Consider the following 25188-nt stretch of genomic DNA (forward strand, 5'->3'; position numbering starts at 1 on the left):
ACAAAAAAAAAACTAACTAATTTGATCTCACTCGGTCCTCAACAATCGTCTCTCACCAGCTCACCCACTCTTTCTCGCCGGCCACCGTAAGCTTCTCACTCTTACAGACTTTCATTTTCATGTTTCACTTTCAGACTTGTTTTCTTTCTTCTCACTTACGATATTATATTGTAAAGTTTCCATTTTTGTAACAATCTCATTGTTTCCTTATTCATATTTTCATTTACTTCTCTTAAATTATGGTTACTATTTCTCAAATCATTCATCATTTGCATTTCATTTGAGATTTTGTTTACTAACTTCCTGTCACTGAATTTATGAGTTAATATATTCATTTTCTCATATTTGATTGCATGCTAAGTGTTTGATGAAATACCAATTTGGTGGAAAAATAAAATAAAAATTCTTGTAAGTTACATGCTAAAATACTTGGGTCGTGTTTGGATAAAACACTTGATTTGAATTTGCATCTTTTTATAGCATAAGCATTTATCATATAAGCAGTTATGAATAAACTATATGCCTGTTTTGATTGGCTTATTTTAGCTTATATACCAGCATAATGTTTGTGAGACTGTTTGAGAGAACTTATGAAAAAAGCTTATGTTTTTAGCTTATGTTCATAAACTCCATAGTTTACGAAAAAAACTTATAGCTTGTGCGAAAATAGATTAACATTATTTTAACTTTTGTTATAGAAATAGTTTATAAATGAGTGTTTATTATGACAAGCACTTATGCTATAAGAATAATAAGATGACAATTAAGCTGTTTATCAAACAAGGCTTATTTCTGTTACACAAAATAAATAAAGTCAAATTATTTTCCGAGAGGGGTAACCTTGGCGCAACTGGTAAAGTTGTTGTCATGTGACTGAAAGGTCACGGGTTCAAGTCCTGGAAACAGCCTCTTGTGTAAAACAGGGTAAGGCTGCGTACAATACCCCAAATGGTGGGACCCCTTCCCGAACTCTGCATATGCGGGAGCTCTAGTGCACCAGGTTGCCCTTTTTTATATAAGCTGTTTTATTCAGCTATAAGATTTTATGAAAATAAGCTTGAAATGGCTTATGAACATGTCATAAGCTCTCCCAAACTCTGTCACAAATGCCTATGCGTAGATAAGCTCAAATAAGCAAATTCAAATAGGCCCTTATTAAGTGTTTGCTTCGGCGGTCATTTTGGTTTCACCTCGTGTTTTGACTAGATACTACAACTAATGGCTATAGTTTCACTGCATGTTTACGATTTCAATAGAGTCAGTTTCGATAAAACTTTCTAAAAGCACTTATGCAAGAAGAAATATTAAGAGAATCTCATGATAATCATGAGTCCATCAATGCCTTATGTGGAAGAGGTCTAACATCCAATCATTTCTGAGAATATATTAGGAATGGAAGCTGCAAGTGATTTTTTCCCTTTGAATCCCGATAGTGAAAAGATTGCTACAACCTATTTGAGAAACCTTGATATGTTTTGAATGAGTAGGAAAATCATTGTGCAGTGGATTCAAAAGGACTTTGTTTACTTTACTATTAATTTGCTTCTTCCATTGTCTTATTTTCAGTTTATCATTTTGAATTGGATTTGAATTTACTCCATTCACCGGCACCTGGTCCCACTACCAACTCCTATCCCATTCACGGCGAATCTTTCTCCGACGAATCTCCGCCACTCAATCTCTCGCCAGAAAAATTCTGACGAACCGAGCCGCTGCATAATCAATACTTTCACCTCATCGCTGCCTCATCTTCAACCTCACTGTAGTCGCGCATCATGCTTCTGCATTTTAAAGCATTTTTAACCTCATCATTCTCACAGAGAGGAATCTCGAAGCAAATGCGTTCGGTGCGAACACTGTGTTCGCACCGAGAGGATTCAGAAATGAAAGATTTAGTTGATTACATTGATTCATTGAAGAATTACGAGAAATCTGGTGTTCCTACTGGAGCAGGCACTGATTCGAATGATGGATTTGATCTTGGTAGAATGAGACGGTTATTGGATCGGTTTGGTAATCCTCACTCAAAGTTCAAGGTTCAAATTCTCATTCTCATTCTCATTCTCACTCTATTTATCATATAAGCTATGAAACACAACACACATGCCGGATACAACACTGACACGCAGACACTGCTAATAATTTGAGAAAATGAATTAATTAAATGTAATCACATGAATCAACGATACACGTCGGATACTAGACACGTCTTAGATCAGAAGTGTTGGTGCGACATAATTCATAAGCTGTTTTGAGCTTATTTTCATAAGTTATCCAGGTTAGCTTACGAACACAGCTCATAGCTTATATGGAAATAATTTAACTTTATTTTATCTTTTGCTATAGAAATAGCGCTTGTGCTAATAGTTGTAAAGAAGCTGTTTATTGAAACAAGTCCTAAGTGAGAGATAGATGTAAACTGTTACGGTATCTATATTTTGATGTTAAAATAACACAATGTATTTTATTAGCATTTTAAAAAAATTTATGTGATAAAAGAGTCTTGTATATTCAATAAGAATTTTATGTAATCTAAATAACCAGCGGATTTATTCAGTTAGGACAACTATGATTTTTTTAAACTGGGAGTACAAAATTTTAGTTAGGAAATTATATAATCTAAATAAAAATGATAAAGATTTTGTAGTATTAAAAAACTTTCGAATTTTGAAGGGTTGTTTTCTAAAGTGGATTTATTGGATTCTGTTGGATTTCTAAAAGTGTAATCCTATCACATTGGAATCCTTGATATTGCGGGGGATCAAAGATCAAATGCAGTCTCAAACATAGTCACATTGTAGTCTTGAAGAACTCGAAAGCCCTGATAACATGGTCTTGATCTCTGTTGCAGACCTTTATTTAGAACCTTTACTGCTACCAGTTAAACGGTTTGTGGTTTAGACCTTTGCAGTAATCCACAAGATTGAGCCTCACTCAATATGCCATTAGCGTCTTTCTCATTAGCCTTGGGGGTTCCTTTAAGGGTCATGAATTTGTAGTACTTTAATGTTATGCAGTTGAAGTAAGTAAGTGATAAATAATAAGTGTTTCAGTTTCTGGTTGCAGGCCGTTCATATTGCTGGGACAAAGGGAAAAGGATCAACGGCTGCTTTTATATCTAATATTCTGAGGACTGAAGGTTATTCTGTTGGTTGTTATACTAGGTAAAGGTTCTTTATTATTTTAGTTGTTTTTTAATGTTTACTTTTATATAAGTGCAACAGCGTCAGCTTGTAACTTCGTCTACAATCCATAGTTTTTTTTACGATTGATATATCATTGACGACAGGCTTTATTTTTCTCGAGCAGTCCGCATATTCAGACTATCAGGGAACGCATTCTGCTAGGAAGATCTGGCGATCCTGTTTCAGCGAAATTGTTAAACAATCTCTTTCATAGGATCAAGCAGGATCTTGACCAAGCTATTAAAGAGGAAAACGGTTGCATAAGCCATTTTGAGGTATTGAACTGTTGAAAATTATTATCAAATTGCTGTGCTAACTTAAGGAGTTACTGTGCTGAGATTTTGTTGAAAATTTGGGTGTGAATGCGCATTGATTAGGAATATGTTAAGCGTAGACAATGTAAGTGAATAGGATTATTGTTATAATGTCGTTGCAACTTAAATCACTTACGGAGATGTTTCAATTTCAGGTTTTCACTGCCATGGCATTCATCTTGTTTGCAGATGAGAAAGTTGACATTGCGGTTATTGAGGTTAGTTTATATATTTTACTTCATCCAACAACTTGTTACAAACTTCATATCAAATAATTCATCTGATAGTACTGCTGTTATCGCTCTCACCAAGAGAATCTTGAGTTGAATTTCACTTTTCCTTGCTCCAGCGAGTGCATTGGGGCTTGGTTGAGGTTGTTAGCATTGGTCTAATAGAGATCTGAACTAGCTGTGTAGGCAAAATGGAAAGGAGGGGGGATGAAAAGAAACGAATAATCTATCTATCTATTATTATTATTATTATAATTTATTAAATTAAATTAAACCAGACCCTCAAATTGTCTTGGTGCCATTTCATCAACTGTCTTTCCACATAAGTTTGGTTTTGCCATGTCAAGAAAAATCCTATGTCTCTACTTTGAAAAATCTTAAAATGACAAATAGTAGCAAATTTCATGAAAATGTAAGCCATTTCACTTTGTACCGCTTCATCTATACCTATTTCCTATTTCCTAACCAAAAATAAATAAATCTATACCTATTTCCTTACCGTTATTCATCTTTCAATAACAACTCATTCTCCTTCAATGCTCAAAGTTACGTTTCATCAGTTTTGCATACCCCACAATAATGATACCGTTACTCAATTTATTCATTTGGTGGACAGTTGGCTCCTAGCCTCTTACGTTGATAGGTTTATGATAAAAAGCAATGAAAATCAAGAAACCAAAAATATAAAATTCTACACTACTTCTCCTAATCTGAGCCTTCTGCAGTTAATTAAAATCACCAATGACATGGTGCCAGCTAATATGCATCACACTACAAGAAACCACATCAAGAAAATGACATTATAATTCAAGTGATCTCTAACTCTCTCATGGTTAAGCTTTCCGCAAGGTATCACCTTCACCTTATAAGATTGTTTCAATCTTCAAAATTTGGACGAAGGGAGGCCTTGGAGGATTTTTGGTCGATATGGTTATTGGTTATGGCATCAAAGAGAATTTATCTTTACATTAAAAAATGGTTATTGGTTATGGCATCAAAGCGAATTTATCGTCACATTAAAAAAAAAAAACCAATTTATCTTGAAGTTTCTTAGGGCCTTGAGGCGGTTTGGCAGTGTTGTTGAGTAAGAGATAGCTAATATCTACTCTTTGGGAGGACTTTCATCTCATCTCATTATAAGGTACATGGATTACACTTAGGATTTTCTATTCACTGCTATTAGAAATTTACACAATTCACCAAAAAAGGGAAGATTTTTTTTTTTTTTTTTTTTTTAACACAGACATAGGACTTGAGTAGTTTTCGTATATTGTTTTTCACACTCAATCCTACGAGTTGAAATATAAACAGGTCCAACTGATTTATATATGGGTTCAACATAAATCCTAGGGATTATATGTATTTCAACCAATAAAATTCACTATGTTTTACCATCAAATTTAGCTGTGTTTGGATATTATGATATTTGAGCTATGTTATTTGGACACACAAAAACCAACACCTCTTTGAGCTTAACAGAGCTTGCTACTATTATTGATTGTGACCATATTTAAGATTAACGTAAACTTATATTCTCTACCAAACTTACATTTTCTATTTATTATATTCTCCACCAAACTTACATTTTCTATTTATATATCATCATGATCATTTCATAATTCTTAAATAAGTTAATAAAAGCATATATTCACACGTGCAACCGCGCAGTTCGCGGGTTAGCATCTAGTGTTGATGAATAGAGACTCTGAATTTGGCTATTATGCAGAGATGCAGGATCAGGGAGTGAATTCCCTTACAACATATGGTCCTTAAAAAAAAGTAACTGAGTTAACTGACATTTATTCCAACCTGTTCCTGATCTTTTCAATGCTGCTACATAAACTCTTAACTCCTAACTAACTACTGCCAAAACCAATTTTATTTACTGACTAACTCGTTAGCCGTCTTAGTGCTTATTCCTTTGTGTACCGATGTTAAAAACCTTATTTTATTATGGACAGGCTGGGTTAGGAGGTGCACGAGATGCAACAAATATTATATCAAGCTTTGGACTTGCTGCAGCAGTCATAACGACTGTAGGTGAGGAACACTTGGCAGCTCTTGGGGGTTCGTTGGAATCTATTGCAATGGCAAAGGCTGGAATTATAAAACAAGGTTGCCCAGTTAGGTGTATCTCTTTGTAGATCTCATATTCATGTTATTGTGATATGCTGAAATTGACATGGCATATCCATTTGTGTTGGTCATGAATGAATTTTCATAACTACAAGAACTTTCCGAGTGAATTGGCATGTAGATCCATTTTCTCTGGTAAACAAGTTCCATCCAATTCTTATCTACACAAAACTAGCAGTTTTTGTTCTAAAGCCAATAATGATCAATGTAAAATATATTTTTTCTTCTAATCTTTAGTCCTGTGGCATTTTTTAATGTTGTGACAGCAACGAAACATTTTTCAAGGATGAAGTCAAATGTTTCCTTTTTTGTATTGTTTATATGTAAATACAGATTTCGAAGTTCATTTATTGTACAAGCAGAAAAGTAGAAAACCAAAATGAAAATTTAGTGTTCTTTTTTATTTGTTGTATTTGTAAATTACTTTGAAGGAGGCCCATTTTCACCTCTATGTTTTACTGACTAAAATATACATTTCAGTTGGTGTTAGGTGGGCCGTTTCTCCCTCATATTGAGCACATTATTCGAGAAAAAGCAGTGAACATGGATTCCCCTGTAGTATCCACATCTGACTCTGGGAATAACTTAGCAGTCAAAAGTTTCAGCATACTCAATAGCAAGCCTTGTCAAATTTGTGATATAGAAATACAAACTGTCAAAGACTTGAAACTGGTAAGAGCTTGTACTCTATAGCTTTCAGTGTTTGTTCAGTTTAGCTAATGCAGTGTAGGCCACTGAAGATTGGCATCTTGGCAATATGATGTGCAATTTTGTAGTTAGCATTCCTTAAATTTGATGTAGTTGGGTGCAAGACATCTTTTGTCTCCATCTAGACCACATTTCTGGGAAATTCATTCTTAGGAATGAAGTTTGTTGGAAAGATTTAACAGTCATGTTTTGTGCCATTAATTCTTTTTGAGAATAATAAACCATATTTGTAACAAAATTTTATTTTCATATTTGATTCAAGTGAATTATTCTCAGGATTATAATCAACCTTTGTCAGAAATACAATTAAATAAAGACATCAAGGCGAAATTTGTGTGTTTACCAATAAATGAAGATAATATTGAAGTTGCAGTTGTTGTGTCTTGTATTGCCAAGACTTCCAGGCTATGCAGTGCTTATATGTGTTTCGGCACTCTTATCCTTTAAGCTTGCTTTTAGTAGTGAAATCCAAACATATTTAACATGACATCAGAGCTGGTTTTGCAGGCAATGGACCCTGATCCACGCTGTGCATGTGGGTAGGTATTGAAGTTGCATTTGTTTACCATATTGTTAAGGTTCTAAGGCTGTGAAATGCTGATATGTGCTTGAGCACCCTCATCCTTTGAGTTAACTTTTGAGAGTGAGATCGAAGCATATTTTATAAATAATATAAAAACTTGACGACATATTTTCCTGTTTGCACAGGAAAGTTTTATTTCAACATTAAAGTTTTATTCCTACAAAAGAATGTGGTCAATGAAATTTTATTTTGTATTCACAAATTCTTAACTCTTAGACAGAACATGGAAAACTTTTATTTGTTGCTCAATTTTCCCAATAATGTAAAAACATTCTTAATACCAAATATCATAACATATTGATAATGTTCTACCATTAAAGCTTTTATTAGAGTAATAGTCCACTTGAATGTGATAATCTACAACAAAATAGGGAGTTCAAAATTATAACAGAGTAATAGAGAACTTTTTGAGCTTCAAGTGTCACGGTATCACATGTCTTATATTGTATGATATCACTCATCTGAAATCTGAATGTTCAAAGAAGTGCAGCCCCCCTCTCTACTACCACTTTGCTGTGCTAGTTAACTAATTTTCAATCTATATTTTATTTTTCACCATGGGAAAGTTTATGAGCAATTCACTAAGTATAGCTATTCACGCAGTCCTGTAAGTTGCATGATTTGAAGCTGCAAATGCCTGGTGCTCACCAACTTCAGAATGCAGCAACTGCTACTTGTGTGGCACTCTGTCTTCGTAATTTAGGTACACATTTTCTAACTTATGCTTGGCCTTTGTCTTTTCTTTTCTTATGAATATAATATATTGCCGTTCTAGTTCAGAAGCTATAAATCACGTACTCACTCACAAACACAGGACGCGACGCGACACGGGGTCACCGGTAATGTAAAAACATAGGACACGGCTATATGAGTTTAAATAAATGTAAATTTTGCTTCTTATGTTAGTCTCTTTATAAATTGTGCTCATAAATTGCTTAATTTTATTAATATATATATAGCCGTGTCCTATGTTTTTTACATTAAAAGTGTCCCCATGTCTGTGCTTCATAGGTGTATTCTATTATGTGTGGTATAACGCCTCTTGCATTTTTGTGCACACATTGCTTAAGTATTTTCTATCTCTCCTACTCATTTATTTTTGTAGTTTTCCTCTTGGTCTCTGTCATTTTGACCCTAACCATGACAAATGAAATCAAAGTCTTGTATTTTGTTACACAACATCATTAGTTAGAAACAAATAGATAATTAGTAGACAGAGATAAGTAAAGAGGGTAGATAAGGGCACAAAGTATATATATATATTTGAAAAAGGGAAGAAGAGGGTAGCCAGTCTTTTGAGTGGAATTGCAGCCTTTGGACCTTGGGTTATATACCTCCAAAATTTTGCATTGTTATGTAATCAACCAATTTACATTGTAAGTCTCAATTTTCTTGCTTTGGTAATAACCATCAATATAAATTGTTTATTGGATGATTAGGATGGAGAATTTCTGATGAATCTATAAGGTGTGGGTTAGAGCATACATACCTCCTTGGAAGGAGTCAGCTCCTAAAATCTGAAGAAGCCAAAGGCCTTGGGACTTTCTGGAGCAACAATACTGCTTGATGGAGGTTGACTGCTCTTCTCTTTTTATTACCATGGGATAACCTGATGAGTTGATTTCGTTTAAAATAATTGGGTTCATTTGCTTTGGAAAATTTTCTAGAAATCCTCTAATTTTTTTAAAGGAAAGATATACATGAAAATATGATAACTCTGTTGCAGACTGGACACATGGTTAATATTTCATATTGTTCTCACTTGTTAAAAAAAGGGCCACCAAGATCATGCTCTGGGTGTGATTAATTTCACGTCAGTCAGTCCTTTCAATTTCCATATAAAAATAAGTACTCTTGACCTGAAACACATGATTTTTGCTGGTTTGCAATTTAATCATTTTTAAACGAGTCAAATTATTTAATGAAACATGCCAAGTTATGAAACATGAAACATGCTAAAGCAGTAGTTTAAACAAAATATAAAAGACTTATGAAACATGCCAGATTAAATGGAATTTGATTGTAAAATCATGAACAATATGGTGCAAATTCAAGTGTAACCTGTTTGACAGTTTATGTTTATAAGCACCATAGTTATGATTATGTCTATTCATTCTGTAGCCCACACCAAAGAATCTGCCAAAGCACTGATGAATACAATAAGGATGGCGTTTCCCAAGGCTCGATTAGCTTTTGTTGTTGCAATGGCGTCTGACAAAGACCATGCAGGTTTTGCTAGAGAGATTCTCTCAGGTAAAACTATGCTAATCTGATGTGGTAATTGAATGAAAAATAAAATATCATGTAATCATATTAACTATAGTTTCATAAACTTTGTTGAATGAGGGAATAAAATGTCAACTTGATTTAATTCATTTAGACTTCTAATTTCAGCCTGCCTATAATGCCTTTATTGGTAAAATGATTTAAACTATTAATTCAAAATAAATTAGCATAGATATGTCGAGCTGTGAAGTTTAAAATTGTAATTTCATTCAATTTACTCTCCAATTACAATTTATAATTCTGTTTTTTTTTTATTTGAAATTCACTCATTTTATAGAAGTCAAAGTTTTAGCTGAACATATAAAACTAGTGTAAAATGCACTCCTAAAACTCTAAATCTGTTGCGGCATTTGTTCAGATGCATATGTGAAGACTGTTATTTTGACTGAAGCTGCTATTGCTAGAGCTGTAACTCGAACAGCACCAGCTTCTTTGTTGAGAGATTCTTGGATTAAAGCTTCTGAAGAGCTTGGCACTGACATTTGTCATGATGGAATGACAGAATACAGAGAATTATTCAAGGAACAGCCAGTAAGCTCAGAAAGCAATTTGACCGATGGTAAGACCATATTGGCTACTGAGTCTTCTTTAAAGGATTGCTTGAGAATGGCAAATGAGATTCTAAACAGAAGAAGAGATGAAAAGGGTGTTATTGTCATCACTGGATCACTGCATATTGTATCCTCAGTCTTAGCTTCTCTTGCTGATTAATAGTATGCTTTTACATAGTGTATGATCACCATTCAATAGCAATGTACTTATTAAGTCTAGAATGGACATTTTATATATTTAATAGGAACAGTATGAGGCTTATCTAGTATTTGATTATCAAACCAATGTTTTGTACAATTGAATCGGAAATTATATTTGTATACGTATCATCGGAAACCAGGTTAGGTGTGTTGGAGGGAATTTTTACTCCAAGTGTCTCGGCCTAACAACCTTTGCATGAAAAGTTGTTGTCTTCCACTAAGCTCCATCCATTTAAGAATAAAATAAGAAACATTTTTTACAAATACAAATGCTTAGCTTTTTAGATTGCAACGCTCTAATGTAAATAATCATTTTGATATGATTAAGGAGATTATAAATGATTGATAAACATTCTAAATTCTTCTATCATTCATCTCCTTCCAAATCAGATACTGAATCACACTCACAACCATTCTACTCAATATAGTTTGTATTTTATATTGTTAATTTCCATTTCTATTTTGTCATTGTTGAGTTAACAATTTATAGTTTCTAGAATATTCTCTATTGAAACGGCTCATGACTATATTATAACAAAGACTCTAAGGATCAATCTATCATTTTCTAAATATTATCATCTCTCTAATTCACTCCACTTTGAAATCCAAATTATGCTCTCAACTAAACAATTCTTGTGAGCTAAAGAGATAGTACTTTTTTTTTACAATAACTCGTCTAAAGTTTATCTATCGAAACAAAATAAATATTTAGTATTAAAAATCTTTTTTATTTATTTATTTATCATAAATCCTTTTTACCTAGAATGCTTCTTTTTTTGTACAGCTATAGAATAGATTTTTATTCTTTCACAAACTTATTCTAGTGAGTGTTTTAGGGGAGCCCCTAATATGGTCCTCAATTTTAAGGGTCCATCAATGGTCCCTCTAATTTGACCTCCTACAACCGGTTCAAAGAAAATATTGTTTCACAGTTCCACACAACAAATATATTTTATGAGTGATTACTTTTATATGTCCTTTTTCTTCTCTACCTGTAATCATTTTCATCCCCTTTCTTTGTATATCGCAACAACATTTCCTTTCTTCTTCTATCTCTTCTTCACCTTCACCTTCACATGGGTATAGCCGCATATTACTTGTTGCAACCCATCAAGTTTTGGATTCGGTTCAGTGATATACGGGTCGGATATGGGGTCCTGTAAGCATGTGGCGGTTAAGAAGTACCTTCTTCTTCCTCCTCTCTTTTTTGGTTGAGATGCATAGCGACAGTGACAGGGCGAGTTCGAAGACGTGAGGATTTGTATTTGTGAAATGTGAATAGATGATATGAATTTCGAGATGGGTTTAAATTACAAAATTTGTTTTGCAAATTTTCTGGATTGAATTATGATTTGTGTTTGTCAATGGATCTGGAAACATCATTGTAGAATGTCCAGTATCATGTTGTTAACCCTTTTTGGTCATTTCAGTAACATGTTCTTGTTTCATTTACTTTGAGAGGCTTAACAAATGAGAATCAATTTTTCAATACAAATTTCCCATGTAGAATGAGGTGAATAAAATTGTTGTAATGAAAAGAAAGGAAAAAATGATTGTGAATATTTAATATAATTGAATAAAAGCTGATTGATCTGAAAATTAAGATGAAAACAATAGCTTAGTAGTCTTTGTGAAGGAGCCAGGCGAGTTTGCCAGTTTGGAAAGAGTGTTATGAAGAAGCACAAAAAGTTGTGTGTTTTATAACGTAGTTGCCAGATTAATCTATTTTGTTGAGGATGGTGCAGTAGAAAGGATCTGAGTTCTTGTTCAAAAAAAAAAAAAAGAAAGGAGCTGAGTTATTTACACAAGAAAACAATTCCACAAACCAAAAAAAAGGAAGTGACCGGCAATTATCGGCAATTTAAAGAGGTTCACTGGTGGTCCTTTAAAATTGAGGACCATATTAGAGGCTCCCGTGTTTTAGTGGTGTAAATTAAAAGAAAACTGCGTGTCGATAGAAAAGTGTTTGATACTTATCTTATTGGACGAAAACTTCATCAAACAGGGCATTTGGTCTAGTGGTATGATTCTCGCTTAGGGTGCGAGAGGTCCCGAGTTCAATTCTCCGAATGCCCCTTATTTGATACTTTTTACACCACACGCAAAAAAAACTAACGCGCTTCGCTTCCCACCCACTCCAGTTCCATGCATGCAGACAACTAATTCCAGAAAATATTCGAGGGAACCAATGTAACATTTTTTATTTTTTTTATTTTTTATTCTGTCATCCCGACTTCATTTTTATTTTTTACTATAACAATGAAGTTTTTGCTTTCAAAAAAATTTATTTTTTATTTTTTTCTTCAAAAACATTAAGTTTTTATTTTATATATTATGATTTTTTATTCATTTACTTTTTGGTCATATAACCTATTGGCTAAATTGAGAGTTGTGTGACACACTATAAATATCGAAAAGTAAGAAATTTATGATTCAAACTTCAACTCCTGCATAATAATATCAATGCAGCTATCAATCGAGCTATACTTATAAGACATATAATGATCTTTTTTATTTATTTTAATTTATTAATACGATACCTGTTTAGTTTTACCTCAAACATGTCTTCTCTTTTGCTTTCTTTAACTTGTTTATTACATTTAGTCATCAAATTTTATAATTTTTAAAGTCAAAATTTCTTATAACTAAATTTGGAATAAGAAACTTTACCACCTGTATTTTTTTAGTAATTTAACACCACCAATTGAACTGCCTTCTAAATAAATAGTTCAACCGTTGAACATAATAAGCATATAACTTAGGATTTAATTACTATGCAGAATTAATTAGTATAAATTGACATCCTTTATATCTAATCCTAGCTAACAATCTTACCCTAATTGCAAAACCCTAATTCCAAATTTTTGGCTCCATATTTGAAAACTTTCGAATTTCAACTTCCCTCCTGCCACATTTAATTCATTTGTCTTGGTTTAATATAACTATCCAACTTACTAGGACATTTATTTTTATTCTGTTTTCCATGCATAAAGAATACCTAACAGCTGATGTGTGACGCTTTGCTATATATACGGCTGCTCTTTCCTATGTTCCATTCAAAAATCGCTTTGTTTTTTTTTTTTTTTCAACATAAGTGTGTGTGTTTTTCTTCTCAACACACACTATTCTTCTAAGAGGTGACCTCCATTTTCTCCCATTATTCTCTATTGCTTCCTGATTCATTCTTGCTATAAATGATTTTTTGGGCTTTTTTAAAATCGTTTTTGCTAATGGTGAACTAATGTTTAGGCCTTTCGTTTTCTTATATAAAGAGACAAGATTTAGTGATCTAATTCAATGAAGCAACACACTTTGCAAATGGGTTTAAGTGACAAGTTTTGATTTTTGTCTAAAATAGATTACTAACATTTATCTTCTTTTTAAGTTTTCTTCTAATTCGCAATTTTTTATCAATTTCATATCAGTTATGGCGTGCTAATTCTTGGATGATCAATGTATATAGAACTAAAAACATTTGGTGTGAGTTTTAAAACAAGCAATGAACTGGGCTGCTCCTACAATTCTACATAATTATGTAGAATGTTGTATTAGTACAAGAGTCATTGTTTTTGTTGTACTTAGGTTATATGTTATAAATAATTGCATGAAATACAAAATTTGAAAAATAAATAACTTGAGTTTAAACATGAAAATTTTAAATGCTCATTGACTCATTGCATGTACTTGATTATTACTGTGATCCCTTATTTCTAATAAATGCTAATACATGCATTCATGATTTGTTTCACTATGAGTCTATGACAAGGTTCAATATACTACCTCAACGTGAGTCAAATTCGGAAATGGAGTGCTCTATGACCTTTAGATTTTTGAGTGGATCAAACAAACTCTCCATAAAATGGCATAGAGATGTTTAATATTTGTATTTCCATAAAATAAAATAAAAATAGATGTTTAGTTCAAGGCTTGCAGCCAGTGCAACCCAATCAAACACTGAATACTAATTTTTATTTTATTTTTTTGAAAATAATACTAATTTTTATTTAACCATCTATAATATTTTTAATAACTTAGAGCATAAAAACAGGTTAAATTTGGCAACATGGGTGTGCATTGCCATCCAATTTTTAGTCAATTATCGATTACTTCTTTGACACAACTGCTTGAAACTTAAAAAGCCACCACCGATATTTATACTTTTATAGTTTTATGTTCACATCAAACCAATATCACAAACTACGTATTTTATCTTTTTCTAATTTTTTTATTCACACTATTTTATCATCGAAATATATCAATTTTTAAAGATATATTTTGTTAAAGAATTTCAATAGAAAAAAAGTATAAGTCTAACATAATTGTCCCTTTATCAAAGGTTAATATACCAAGAAGTAATATAGATGATAACGTTTTCATATCAAGATTATATTTGACACCTTCTGACTTAAGAATTCCTTTAAAATTTTAAGGAGATAATTTTTTTTAGCCGTTTCATTTACGATGATTATTAATAAGGTTACTTTTGACTGATTTAAGAATTCCTTTAAAGTGTTAAGATGATAATTTCCTTTAGTCATTACATTTGCAATGACTATTAGTCTTAAAAAAAAGGTTATTACCCTCAATCTTATTTTTGAGGGTATGATTGTGTTTGTTGTTATGCTTTATCCTTTTTGTGTTGTTATAAAACTTATTTCAATTTTTAGAAAAAATTTGCTTGATAATTTTGCTTTTAACTATCACATTTTCAATGTATATGACCCGTGCGGAAGCACGGGTATGCGATCTAGTTGTGAATAAACTTTATCTAAAAACCGCGAATAATCTTAGAGCAATGATATATGAACAACCATTAATAGACAACTTTCATGACAACTTCATTTTCCTCTATTTCTATTGGTTGAAAATAAAAGAGAGAGAAAGTAAGAGAGAGAATAAAAACATATTGTGAGTATGAGAGAGAAAGTTGTCAAAAAGTTGTTGGCAAATGGTTGTCAAAATATCATTTCTCATAATCTTATACTTATCTTCAATCATACTTTGCTATATAATATTCGTATGAGTTTAACATATATACGATACGATGTTAGTGTAAAAAAGTTGTGCACATGCATTAAATGATGTATTATCACATCATTTAATAAGTCAAAAACACATGACTTATCATACCTCATTGATTGATGTGGTAACACATCATTGGATGCATGTGCAATTTTTTTTTAAACCGACAGTGTATATAGATTAAAATATATGTATAGGTATTTTGAAAAATAATATCATCACATAATTGTTAGATGTACGGTTATTAAACTATATGACGTATGTAATATAGACATAATTTGGTGTCCTGTGAGTTTAACTCAATTGGTAGGGACATTACATTATATATGTAGGGGTTTGAGTTTCAAACCCTAGATTCCCCACTTATTCACTTTAAGATATGAATTTTTAACCACTAAACTATTTGACAAAAATAAATAAACCTAATTAGGTAGTGGGAAAAAACATAATTTGATTAGCACAGATGATAGGTTTCTGTAAAAAAAAAAAACAACCAAATATAATGAAGTGGTTATTGACATATTTACTTCCTTATATTAGAAAATAAATTGTTTAACTGAGTGAACCCAAACTTGAATCCTAGTTAAAATGATTATGGACTATATTTATTTACTGATCAAATTTCAGATTATCAAAAGCCTGGAGGATTGAGACAGCAAAATAACTATAACTCACAATATTTATATTTTTATAATGTATTACTACAAAATTACATCATAATAAGATGTAGTATATGAACGAACGCACATGAAGACAATAACTACAGAATTTATACTGATGTTATCATTTTTATTTGAAGGGTATACTGATGTTATCATATGTTTGAAAATTTTAGTTTCTTAAGCAAGATCATAATGTAATGTGGTTCCAACCTAACATATATTTTAGAGATTAAAACTTTTTCATTACAAAAGGGTCGAAGCCTAAAGGGGAGAACAGCTACCACTTAATTATCCGCGGTGTCAAAATACCAACAAAATCAGCTATAAATAAAGAAGAAACTTTGAGCAAGACAATGCTTCTACAATATGAAAACAATAATACATAAAGGAAAATAGTTATGAGTACAAAATAAAATCTTAATACAAACAGTGTTATAAAACAATAATACAAAATGCATAAAAATAGAAAATTTGACCAGTCAGATTAGAACTAACCATACACATAAAAAAAACACATGAGGATGAGTGGTTATTATTTAAAAGAGTTAAATACTGCCATAGAATTATTGTTTCTTGTCAACCTTATCTCTCTTGACAATAAACATTTTCTTATATGTACTTTGCAGAAAGCCTATTACTACTACATCGATGCTCAATACAGTTTTAATACTTGTGGTTACCGATTACAAGAAAAGGGTTTGAACTCGTTCAAAATTAGATTTAATAGTTTAAACATATCAATCAGCTCAACCATGAATTTTTCAAAATTAAATCAAAACATTGAATGAAAAAAAGAAGCACAGAATTTCTTTTAAAATGTTTAGACAACATAATTTAAAACTCATTTTGCAAAAGCAAAACAAACGAGCACTTAAACCTATTCATATAGTTTATCTTAACGTTAGTTTCTTTTGTTATTTAAAAATAGAAGCAAACCAGATCCGTTTCAAATTCACAACGATTTCTAGGCTTCACTAAATTAAGATCGAAGCCAAACAAATTCATTGGCATGCAGTAGCATTCTTGTTACACAATTTCCAAAAGCTAGTCTGTTTCCTTAATTTTGAAGGATGTCCAAATATATGTACAAATGAGATCAATAAATACTATAATAAATTATTTATCCTTCCTATCCTCAGGCAAAGCAGAAGATTTGCAGATAGGACATAGTTTCTTCATAGATAACCACTTTTTAATGCAGCTTACATGGTAGTCATGTCCACAAGTTTTAAGTGTCCCAACATCGTCCATGTTCTTGTACTCTTCCTGTAATTGTCAACAAAAACTAGTAAGCACCTGGTTAATGTCATCCAAAGACAGAAAAATAAATCATTATGAATGTAGGGAAAACATACCAGACAGATCACACAGCTTCCTTCATCCTGACATTGGTCAGACGAACAATATATTGTTTCTGTCACACACTTGGAAAGAACATCCTCAGACAATCCTGTGTTCACTTGGCCAATCCTCTCCCCAAGTGCAAGTAGTTCCTAAAGAAACCGATCATCAAAATAATTAGGATGTAAATAATGCTAATTGTAACAAAGGAAAGAATAATAGATTAATAGCTACCTCATAGCTCATGTTATCAATGTCCATCCTCATTTCTCTGTGCTGATCAAGCACATTCCTAGAACCATATAGTGAGGCACGCTCAACAATCATGAAACCCTGAAAACCCAAAATAAATGAATACATTTTGAGCCAATAGAAGTAAGGCCAGAAAGAACAAATTTGCAGCTCGTGATGAATAGTGCAAAAAAAAAACTACAGCGGAAGTAATTTGCTGAAATTTTGAAAATAAAACAAGCATCCCTATTCAAGGCTAACTATATACTGACAAACACAATTAGAGTTCTCTGATATACTGACCGGTACCTCAGAGGATGATAATCTTGCATGGAGAGCAGCCTGATCAGCCAGTGATCTATATCTTTCACTAGAAATTCTTGACCTTCCATTTCTGTCACTGTTCCGCCAGCCAAGAGTGTTCAATGGCCTTGGATGTCTAGAAGAGTAACCTTCAGCTACCATGGGCAACCCATTATCTGAAGGTGTCGCTTGACCCAAGCGCAAGCTTGAAGAAGCCCTATAAGCTGGAGTGGATCTCTGAGAGTAATTACTTCGAGTTCCCCTAGCAGTCTGAGTCAAATTTTGAAAACTTTGAGCAGTAGTAGGGTTTCTGCTTGTGCCAAATTCATGATGGAAGCTTCCAACATCTACAGTAGCATTACTAGCAGCAGCAGCAGCATTTCCAACAGGGAAGTGACTTGTCTCGAGACCAAAAGTACTAGCATCTGTATTGTAAGAAAGATTGTTTAGACATTCAAGTGAGGACAATTTAATGTTTATGTTTCGATTCTAAGACATATTGACCACAAACTAACCTGGTAATAACATTCTTCCATTAGCAGGAGTTACGTTCATTTGGCTCCAATCCCTTGTCAGAGAGGTGGAAACCTGAGAAAGATCGGCCAAGCTAGAATGGCTGACTGGTGGGACAGTAGGATACGAGCTGTGTGAATGGCTACTTGATAAATGGGTCCTACACAGGTTGGATTCCAAATCAAGTGAAGAACGGCTCCTAACATTCCTTACAGAACTCTCACCCTTCATTGAGAGACCGGCACCTCTGAATGTGGGTGCCATAGCAGCATGATCCCAAGGCATATATTGAGGATCCATATTTGGTTTCTCTGGCCATGATTCTGGAGGTATCGGAAGATCACTTGAACTCCCAGCATTGAAATACCCACTTGAACTGCCTCTCTCATAGACTGAAGGAATTCCAGGGCTCTTCCTCTTGTGATGCGCTCGTCCACTCCCCATTGTAAGATCAATAAAACCACTATCAACATGAAATGCTTGTCTGTCATAACTGGAAGAAGAAGGCTGGTGTACAAAGTTTTCAGATACTGCAAAGAAAGGTCCAGCACTAGACGAATGCATAAAATGATCATTAGTAGAAGTGCCCGATGTGTCCAATTGATGAGGAGGTGGTACTTCAATATTGGGGCCTGAGGATGCATATCCATTTGACCTTGTGTTGGCGTTCCAATGAGAAGGGAAATAAATGTTATCTATAGACATATTTTCCACAGGATAAATAAAAGAACCATTTTCTGAAGAGCTGGTCCCACCTGCAATGGATGTTTGTTCAATATGAGTAATATGGTTTGTTGCAAGCAATGCAGTTATTTGCAACGGAAAAACGGCTAATGAAACAAAATCGAAGTGAAAACAAAGCATTTAAATTTAACATTACCATGGTTCACATGATGTTGATCAGTCAGCATATTATTCCAATTCGGGTCAGCCTCACCCTCAAACATTGGAGATGCATTGAATAAGTGTCTATGCCCCATAATTGCACTTGCAACTCCCAATAGTAAAAAATAGTGTAATTGAGTAAGATATGCAAATAATTCAACCTACAACGCAAAATAGCATTCAACAATTCAATATTAAAAAACAACTAATAATCCACAAAATTTTATAAGAGGCCAGAGCTTCACAATGGGTACAGCTTATGAAGAAAAAGAAACTGCTATTAAATACTCAATTGCATCTAAACTATTATGATTCCAACATAGTCTATTGGTCCTGTTCGGCCCTGCATTATCAGTGATACATACCAATACCAATACCACACATAGTGCTCATACAAATCCACTCAAAATGATTATGCAAGAAAATCAGAATGCATTATCTAAAAACTTTGGATGCAAAATTCAATTCAAAACAAAAAATCATTGACAACCAAATATTGTATAGCCATGAGTTAGTAAAGCACTGCTGAAAATATCATCAGAGATATTTGTGCAGGACGAGAGGGAAGTCGAAGAAGACAACAGATCCCATATGCATACAAATATGTGTAAAGAATGCTGGACCAGGAGTTGCAACTCCCAAAAGGTAGAATTTTAGAAGTAAAAGTTAATGGTTCTTACTATCACGAACTACAAGGAAAGGAGCACTACTGCATACTACAGCCGCTTCCACATCATTACCATAATTCCTTAAATTTATCATAAGAGACTTGTCTAGATAAGTAAAAAATAGTACACGAGCTTTATGAATATTACGATTTAGGTGATATGTTTAATTGGCCAACAGCTCAATGCTACCATTCAAAGGACATGGACACTATCAAAAATTGCATGCAAAATCAAGGTTTAAAAAAGCTTGGTGAGTTAAAATGTCATCAATATGCATGCATGAAAATAGAAGCATAAACAACAGCTACAACAATTCGACCAAAGAGGATAATCACCACAGGCAATTATTTGTGGAAGATCAAAGGAATTCGCAACCAATCTACTAAACTAGACCATAAACACTAGCCACTCAAGTCTCCTTAATAATAATGGATAATCATCAGCCCAAATAAGTCACTAACTTGAAGCCAATATACTCAGGCCCTATTTCCACTGATACAGAAAGAGCAGCTTCTAGTCTAAGGCAAGAAAACAGAGGAGGGAAATGTGAACACAAGAAAGAAATATGACATTGTTGAGATTTAAATTATATGATGGATCCTCACTCCAAGTTTTTAATAATGGAAGCATGAATTCAGATTTGACTTAATAAAAAGAGGAGGGATTGGAAAATAGGATGACTAACGCATCAGATATTACCTGGCTAGGTTTACCAAGTGTTAGAAGGTGTTAGCATTTTATAATTATTTCCTGCATCCGAACAAGATAATTAATTGTGCAGAGGCCAGAAGCAAAGAGTGGGGAAACACTCATATCTGTGCCTTCTAATCTAATCAGTAAACAAGTCAAGACCAAGGAACCACACATACATTAAGTAAATCCCAGAGACCAGCAAAAAGAAAAAAACAAATAGTTCACACAAAAACCTTTTTGTATAAAAATAGGAGGAAAAAATACAGTGAAATAGGCTTTGAGAACAAAAAATAAATATTTCCCCTTTGAAAAAAGATATGTATATTTGGAAGAAAAGGAAAATGTAGGAAATGCATTGATAAAAGCATACAGAACAGAGTACGAAAAAACGGCTTACTTCTAGACAAAATGTTGACAGGAGAATATTAACATAGAAAACTTACATTGATGCGATAGCAGATCAAATACTAGCATTAATATGGACTAGGATCATCTCCAACAAAAAAAAAAAAAATAGAGTGACAGGAGAGAGAAGATGAGGTAAAATGAGGTGATTAGGAGAGAGAAAATAATTGAGAGAGAGAGAGATAGAAAACAGATGTTGTAGGAGGGATATATAGAAATTGTGGGAGAGGATCCAAATCTACATTAATGTATAGTAAGTTAAAATAAAAATAAAACATCTCATTATTTTATAAGCAGAAGATTCAGAGCTTCCTTTGAGAAAGGAGAGAAGGCTTCACAGAATTCCTTACCCTTGATATGCCCAGATAAATCAAAATAAACTTATTCACAAAAGCTCGGTCAAATTAAAGCAAATGTATGTGTTATAGATTTTGATTTGTTTATATGCCAAAAAAAACAATCTTGAGCATTTTGACATACTCAAAATAAGTCATTCCAAACATACTGACAACTCACTTAGCCATGAAGCTTTATCAGATCATTAGTTATTGAAAACAGGGAACTTAAGAAAATAATGCAGATTGACAGGCTTTTCCGTAACATAAATTAAATTCAGTTTCACTGTTTCAGATTTCTCTAAGAACCAAACACTAAATAGTTCAAAAAATCAAGTTAGAGATTAAATCATTGTATGATTTCAAATTATAAAGGTTTTGTATATGACATTTTCTTTCTAGTAAATACATTCCTACACATTCTTGTGGCATATTGGCTTTACACTAAAATGATGGAAAGGCTTCAAAGAAAGTAGTATGGCTTTCTCCATGTAGAAATTTTTCCTTTTACCAGAAAATTAACGATTAAAACATGTTGCCCATATCCAAGTCTAATCAATTTTCTTCATAATCAAACACAAGTTTGTGTCCTCATAAGACCATCCAGTCCCCCACAATAAGGAGAGAAGTTTAAATTAGGATATGTACGCTTGAACATTGAAGTAAGATATTATGCATCCCTCATCTGCAATCTAATCAATAAGGAAAGAAGTTTAAATTAGGATATGTACGCTTGAACATTGAAGTAAGATATTATGCATCCCTCATCTGCAATCTGGTTAGACTATCAAAACCTTGACACTAGTTTCACTTCATTCCACAACCTTTAGAAATCATAAGTGAAGATTACGACCAGCTCATGACAGCTTGCATGTCAGCAAACTCAAATGTCCAAGTCCAAAATATAGCATCATCCAGCACAAAACAAATCCCAACCACTGGATGTTGAATTATTTGAGAACTAACTGTTAGCACTAGCAGAATCAGAAACTGCAACAACATAAAGGGCAGTTAATGTTAAGAGTGGAGGCACAGTTCTACAGCAGTCACCATCAATGGTATGTACTAAAGGTTCAAATTACCAATCTGCATACCGTAGTGCATACTTGTCTACTGTGAATGCTATATGACAATCGTACATACAGGGTAAAGCTAAACTCATTATACCCAACCCCACTAAGAAGCACCATCTCCAAAGCAGATCCCAAACTAAGAACAATACGAATTTGACTAGACCATTAACAAGTCACGGGGCAGATATTACTACTGATGTTTGCCAACATCCATATCTTAGAACCTCAAAGCACATACTAGAACAATGATATGTATATAGTTCCACGGCCCTCCTTAAAATTCCTGTAACAGCCCAAATCAACATCTTGCATCACTAGACATTGGTAGTCAGCATACCTATAGCCACAGTATCTCCAGCATAATTACTAGGGCATCTCATGCCAAACAAGAATCCGATCACAGAAGATGGATGTATGTTGGATGACAAATATCTAAAGGACACAAACCATACGAACGGGGCCTATACAATCTTCCAACTAATAGAGATTCTTTGGTACAATACTCTTTCTTCATCCTATATGAAAAGTGGGCTCACCACTCCTTAACTGCGGCATATCATCATGCTAATAAATCCTGAGAAAATAGAACATGCCAATATCATCACTTATGAGTTCTAAGGACACCCCCATTAAACTAAGATTCAAATGGACCTACAACACCTTCTGCAATTGAGACAATGTAATGGAATGGGCCAAATGAAGAAGTGACCACCCGGTCCCATAACCCGCACAACGCAAATGCGAAGGCAAAACCATTTTTTGCAAATGACAACAATAATAAACTTTTAATGCGTAAACCCAAAGGCGGGTGCAAATTATTAGAACTTTTTTAAAAAATTTATCAGATATAAGAATAAATTATATTACAAAAAAAGGCAGGGAAGAGAGGAAATGAGGTTAGAATTTCCAATTAACTCGCATCTCACCAGTGGATGTAGATGTGATATGTACAACACACCAACAGCAACAAGAAACCTGCATGATAAAAAAAACCCATCTAAACCTAATTGATTCTAAGAATACCTAATAAATAACTATATTACTTTTTATATACAACTGGCATAAAATATCAAAACATAGACAAAAATACAGAGTAAAAATCATGAACTATGATATAAACGCAGACCAAAATAATAATTTCCCATTCCATATACGAGTCAATGGATGAATTTCTAACAAAGAGTTAGTATATGAAGTATAAACTGCATAAAATGAACATCATGTACATTTTGTAGCGTAAAGGACATTAATAATTCATTGTTTTTCCACTTCTCTGACAAAGAGATATCAAGTAAAAAGCTTTATGTGCTGCCCTCCCATCACATAGCAAAATCAGCCAAAATTGGGTGATTCACAGCAAAATATTTCAATGCTTAAAAGACAAAATCAGCACCCAATTAGCAATTGTAATGGGGCAGGAAAATATATAAATACTTAAACAACCCACTAACACAATGAGATTCCTTTATGAACAAATAAACAAGCACACCAAACATACATACAAAGATGGCATCAAAACGATGCCTTTGTAACACCGACACCTCTCATCAAATGTAATTGTATTCAAATAATTCATTTTCTCAAATTATTACCGGTTTCGACGTGTAAGTGTGTGTCAGCTATAATAAAATAAAAATAAATAATAATAAACCATTAGATTTCCTGGGAAATCCAAAAATCTCAATCAATCAACCAAACAAGCAATCGGAGGGTCAGTAACATGATCAATTCACAAAAAAAATTAAAAAAATAATAAATAAAAACAAAAAAAGGTGATTGATTATGAAGATGATGCATCAGAAACAATATAATCGAAAATCTGAAAGTGATCAAGATATGCATACCAAAAAAGAAAGAAAGAGAAAACGATGATCGTCGAGAATAATTGATAGAATAGAATCGGAAAGATAAAGGTGACTTACGAATCGGTGAAGAAGCGGAAGAGGAAGAGGAAGCGGTTGAGTAACGATCTGGAACACGCAACGCAAGAATAAGGTGTGAAGGGTTTGTTTGATTTGTTGGAAGAATAAGAAGGAGAAGAAGGAGACAATGTAATAAAGCGGTTGCTATAAAACATAAACAAATAACGCAACAAGAGGATGTGATATGACAAACAAATTAAAATTCAATTGAAATTTTTATTGCATTGCACGGCCCGATTCACCGGTTACCGATTTAATGCGTTAACTGCTCATGCAATTTTCAAACTTTTCGCTTCCTTTTTCTTCTTTCCTATAGGATTTCATTGCATAAAAGGATCATCAAATCTTATTGATATAATAATAATAATAATAATCAATTTTCTAAATATTTTTTTTTGAAGAAATCAATTTTCTAAATATATTCTTTACTTTTTTAAATTATTTCTTTTTATCATTACTCCTAAAATATATTCGAATCAATAATAATTAAGCACTATTGTTAAAAATTAAGGATTTGTTTAATGATCGTTGATCAAGATTAGATAAATAATATCAAATAATACTCTTTCTAGTTCTTTTTATAAGGAGAATTTTCCGCCATTTGGGTTCCACGAGATTCGAGGGGTAAGTTTTTGCATTTGCGCGTGGATCATAGCTGGTTTATACAATCTCAATTTAGTGAGTCATCATGATATCATCAGCAAAATAATCGTCATTCGAAATATACGTAATAAAGTTTTTTTTTTTGCTAAAATTGTTTAGTGACTAAAAATTCATCTTTAAAGTAAAAACTGGGGTGTTGGAGTTCAAAATGCCAAACTTTGTATATAGTATGCATTGTCTTTACCTACTGAGATAAACTCTTATATTTATATATATATATATCATAAAACTTTAACTTGATAAAAAAAAATCATATTCTAATGTTTTAACACACACAT

General features: G+C 33.0%; 1 protein-coding gene, 1 non-coding gene and 1 pseudogene across 20 annotated transcripts; 2 read left to right on the plus strand and 1 right to left on the minus strand.

Annotated features, from left to right (window-relative positions):
- The first annotated feature begins 1045 nt into the window (after positions 1-1045).
- Positions 1046-10397, plus strand: LOC146910486 (dihydrofolate synthetase-like; annotated as a pseudogene). The gene is made up of 10 exons (XR_015019874.1): positions 1046-2036; positions 3067-3164; positions 3310-3460; positions 3655-3717; positions 5691-5852; positions 6346-6537; positions 7760-7859; positions 8596-8728; positions 9278-9409; positions 9801-10397. The product of XR_015019874.1 is annotated as a dihydrofolate synthetase-like (transcript).
- Positions 10398-12198: 1801 nt separating this feature from the next.
- On the plus strand, positions 12199-12270 carry TRNAP-AGG (transfer RNA proline (anticodon AGG)). The gene has a single exon. It is a non-coding gene; the product is annotated as a tRNA-Pro (tRNA).
- A 4552-nt stretch (positions 12271-16822) lies between these two features.
- Positions 16823-24436, minus strand: LOC146910488 (RING/U-box superfamily protein). 18 transcript variants are annotated; one of them, XM_085727812.1, is made up of 10 exons: positions 24248-24433; positions 23252-23300; positions 22862-22899; positions 20519-20569; positions 19147-19312; positions 18269-19021; positions 17760-18178; positions 17454-17552; positions 17234-17371; positions 16823-17144 (listed from the first exon to the last, which is right to left on the minus strand). In XM_085727812.1, the coding sequence occupies exons 5-10, from the start codon at positions 19244-19246 to the stop codon at positions 16995-16997; spliced, it is 1659 nt and encodes a 552-aa protein (XP_085583938.1). In that variant the 5' UTR covers positions 19247-19312; positions 20519-20569; positions 22862-22899; positions 23252-23300; positions 24248-24433; the 3' UTR covers positions 16823-16994. The 18 variants fall into 18 exon arrangements, with proteins under 18 accessions (XP_085583938.1, XP_085583930.1, XP_085583923.1 ...); XM_085727804.1 differs by having other exon boundaries at positions 17754-18178; XM_085727797.1 differs by lacking the exon at positions 20519-20569 and adding an exon at positions 21984-22242 and having other exon boundaries at positions 17754-18178; positions 22347-22899.
- Positions 24437-25188: the final 752 nt, after the last annotated feature.

This window comes from Medicago sativa, chromosome 7, assembly GCF_051527215.1.
Source record: "Medicago sativa cultivar Bolivia chromosome 7, Bolivia_mono, whole genome shotgun sequence".
NCBI classification, from domain to species: domain Eukaryota; kingdom Viridiplantae; phylum Streptophyta; class Magnoliopsida; order Fabales; family Fabaceae; genus Medicago; species Medicago sativa.

Coding starts and splice junctions, on each gene's coding strand:
- LOC146910488 (XM_085727794.1), bottom strand. CDS start 24,402: ATGTTTTATAGCAACCGCTTTATTACATTGTCTCCTTCTTCTCCTTCT. Junction 19,313..23,251: donor TATCACATCTACATCCACTG/GTGAGATGCGAG, acceptor TTTGCGTTGTAG/GTTGAATTATTTGCATATCT. Junction 17,553..17,753: donor TATCATCCTCTGAGGTACCG/GTCAGTATATCA, acceptor TTGGGTTTTCAG/GGTTTCATGATTGTTGAGCG.